General features: G+C 62.0%; 1 protein-coding gene across 1 annotated transcript in view; it reads right to left on the bottom strand.

Moving 5' to 3' along the window:
• Nucleotides 1-1,263: 1,263 nt before the first annotated feature.
• LOC123172819 (endoglucanase 21-like) overlaps nucleotides 1,264-3,202 on the bottom strand; it is a 6,212-nt gene continuing 4,273 nt past the window's right edge. Inside the window, exons 2-5 of the mRNA XM_044589723.1 lie at nucleotides 2,603-3,202; nucleotides 2,265-2,519; nucleotides 1,727-2,076; nucleotides 1,264-1,654 (exon numbers count right to left, since the gene is read on the bottom strand). The exon at nucleotides 2,603-3,202 is cut by the window's right edge and continues 4 nt beyond it. Of these exons, the coding sequence (XP_044445658.1) occupies nucleotides 1,432-1,654; nucleotides 1,727-2,076; nucleotides 2,265-2,519; nucleotides 2,603-3,202 (1,428 nt within the window). The 3' untranslated portion in view covers nucleotides 1,264-1,431. The remainder of the gene's footprint in view (nucleotides 1,655-1,726; nucleotides 2,077-2,264; nucleotides 2,520-2,602) is intronic.

Raw genomic sequence — 3,202 nt, 5'->3', positions numbered from 1 at the left:
GCCCATTCCCCCGTTGCCCGACGCTGTGGCGAAGCCGACGTACTTCGCCGAGGAAGTCGAGGTCGTGCGCGCCTCCCTCACCGACGCCCAACTCTCCCTCCCCCAGTACGCCGCCGACAACCACGCGGCTTGGGCGGCGTATTTCGAGCGCCGCCAGCAGCAGCGCTTGGCGTCCATCAACGGCGCGCCGGTGGTTGGCGGCCGGCAGAACAGCGAGGGGCGCCACCTGTGGTGGGGCGTCCCCGGACGCACACTCGAGGGCGTGCTGACGTACCTCGAGGGCGGCAACGACCAGCCGTTGGCGTACCCGGCGAGGGCGGCCGCCCCGGCGCAGCACCGACGCGCCGGGCCATGGGCGCCAAGGAGGTTCGGGTCCTCCTCCTCTTCTTCCTCCTCCCGATCTTCATCGCACTCCTCCGGCACTCTGGCCCTGCTCGGCGTCAAGGCCGAGCCCGCGGCGGAGACGCCGCTCGGCCGGCGCACTCGCAGTGCCGTCATCGTCATCAACGAGGGCGGCCGGCGCGCCTACTCGTCGGCTCCTCCTCCGTGCTTCGTCAAGCCAAAGACGGAGCCGGGGCTCGCGCCGGTGAAGAAGGAGCCGGCCGCGCCGGTGACGACGGAGCTCGACAACGACGATGCGGCCCTGGAATGGGCGCGTAGGGACTCCATAGCGATGGAGAAGGAGCGCCTGGAGAAGGCGAAGGAGCGCCAGCGCGCCGCCCTGCTTCGCTTCGCGGAGCGTCGACGCGGCCGCGACGAAGGCGGAGTCGTCGTCATCTGCGACAGCGGCGATGACGACGACGATGCGCCGCCACCAGTCCGCCATGGCGACGCCGGGCAGGGGTCCAGCAGGGGCGCCCGCGTCAAGGAGGAGAAGGCCGACGACGACGATGGCGGCGACGGCGGCGACTTCGGCCAGTTTTTCCTTTAGATTAGTTTATGTATATGTGTTATGTAATGAAAATCCGTGAACTTCGCCGAAATGTGCCGAAATTTATCATGTTTGGCCAAAATTTATCGTGTTTGGCCGAATTTTATCGTGTTTAAGCCGAACTTCGCGAACTTCTTTTATTTTAAAACGTGCCTGGGGGCGGCCCTGGGGCCGGCGGCTGGGGACCAACTCGCTCCCGGGCCCAATTTTTGCGCCGGCTCACCCCCAGGCGGCGATTTTAGGCGCCCCTTGGGGGGCGAACGACTGGAGATGCCCTTAGGAATCACCTTATTCGACTACAAACTGTATACACAGATATGTGTTTTCAGCTTAAAATGCCATGCAGTCTATTCATCTTGTTTGCAAACCACATACACCACTACTCTGCACTCTCTACTTTCTCTACCAATATGAACAATCTAAGCAGTTAACTAAACCAACAAAAAACATCCTAGACCAGTTTTGTAAAACTTCACACTAATCTTAGAACTTCTTCCTGTTCAGCTTTTCTTCGTGATGGCCGTTTCGCCGTGCAAGTGTGCGAAGATGCCAACCATGGGCGCGGTGTTGTACGTGCACGCCTCCGTTTGCATGTAGTTGTCGCGCCTGTCCCTGAACCGGTCGAGGTGGTCCGGCCCGCCGACGATGGCGCCGATGACCACGTTTGGGTTCGCCCCCCTCCGGAGGAACCAGTTGTCGTACCCCTGCATGCACCCGATGAACCTGCCGTCGCCGCGGTGGGACACGATGGACGCGCCACGGTGGTGCATCCGCCGCGGGAACCGCTGGCCGTACCCGACCAAGTAGCTCACGCCGGCAGGGTTCGCGCCGAGGACGTAGTCGGTCTGCGCTCGTGCCAGGGACCGCAGCTCGTCGGCGTGTGCCGGCCCGTCGGGGCACTGCAGCACCGGCGGCTCCTGGCCCGCGGAGGTGAGGTAGCGGGAGTAGACCGTGAGGAGGAAGGCGGCGTTGGTGACGTACTGCATGTTGTTCCACTGCCGGACGAAGAGCATGCCGCCGGCGGTGCGGTTGACGTTGCCGGCGTCGCCGTTCTTGTTGAGGCAGGCGCAGAGGTAGTGCTCCGCCTTGGCCTTGTACTTCTCCAGCGTCGCCTTGTATTCCGGGTGCTTCCCTTCCAGCAGCACCTAAAATGACACGACATGTTAAAAAACACATTATTTGTCCAGGGATTTGGTTTTTTGAAGAAATATATTTGAGGAAAACATTTTCGATCATGCATGCCATACCACGGGCCCGAAGAAACAATGGTGCAATATAAAATTAGAGAATAAATAGTTAATTTGTTGAGCAGTCATGTACAGCTGATGCTCACCTTGGTGGCGAGGATCTGGAGGCCGGCGTACTTGACGTCCCAGCTGAACTCCGTGATGGCCCAGGTGGTGCCGCCGAACTCGTCGGCCATGTCCACGGCGTAGTCCAGGTAGCTCGCCTTCCCCGTCGCCCGGTGCAGCCACAGCGCCGCCCAAAGGATCTCGTCGCCGTACCCGCTCACCGACGCGTAGTAGCTATACGCCTCGCCGATGCTACTGTCGTACTTTCCCCTGTATTTGTCCCCGAACTCGAACAGCTGCATATGCATTACACGTTAGTAAACATGTTTCATGCATGTACAACAGAGCGACAACAATGGCGTTGCATATGTCTACGCACCTGCTCGGCGTGGTGGAGGAGAACTTGTGCGTAGTGGGGGTTGGAGCGGCGGAACACCATGGAGGCGGCGGCCAGCGCGGCGGCGGTCTCGCCGACGAGGTCTGAGCCAGGGTTGTCGCGGTCGACCTTGTAGGCCTGCCGCGACGTGGTCATGTCCTCGGGCCGCTGCCAGCAGTAGTGGTCGGTGTCGCCGTCGCCAACCTCGGCCCAGAGCACGTACGGCTCGGTGTGCGCCTTGACGAAGTAGTCGGTGCCCCACTTAATGGCCTCCAGCACGTGCCGCCACTCGCCGGCGGCAGTGATGTCGTCCGCGAACTCCATGGCGCTCCACGACAGCATGGTGACCGTGAACGCCATCGGCAGGCCGAACTTGACGTTGTCGCCGGCGTCATAGTACCCGCCCACGAGGTCCACGCCCTGCTGTAGGCCGTCGGCGAGGCCAGAGTGGCCGCGCCACTTGACGCGCTGGTTGTGCGGCAGGCGGCCCGATCGCTGTGCCTCGAAGTAGAGGAGGCTGCTGTGGAGCGCCTTCTTGTAGTCAAATGGCGCCGCCACCTCGCCGCCGCCAGCCGTGGTGAACGGAAGGTGCACGAGTGCGAG

The sequence above is a fragment of the Triticum aestivum genome, unplaced genomic scaffold (genome assembly GCF_018294505.1).
Source record: "Triticum aestivum cultivar Chinese Spring unplaced genomic scaffold, IWGSC CS RefSeq v2.1 scaffold31157, whole genome shotgun sequence".
NCBI lineage: Eukaryota > Viridiplantae > Streptophyta > Magnoliopsida > Poales > Poaceae > Triticum > Triticum aestivum.
Note: the sequence above shows the minus strand (reverse complement) of the source record. Positions and strands in the feature narration are given on the sequence as shown.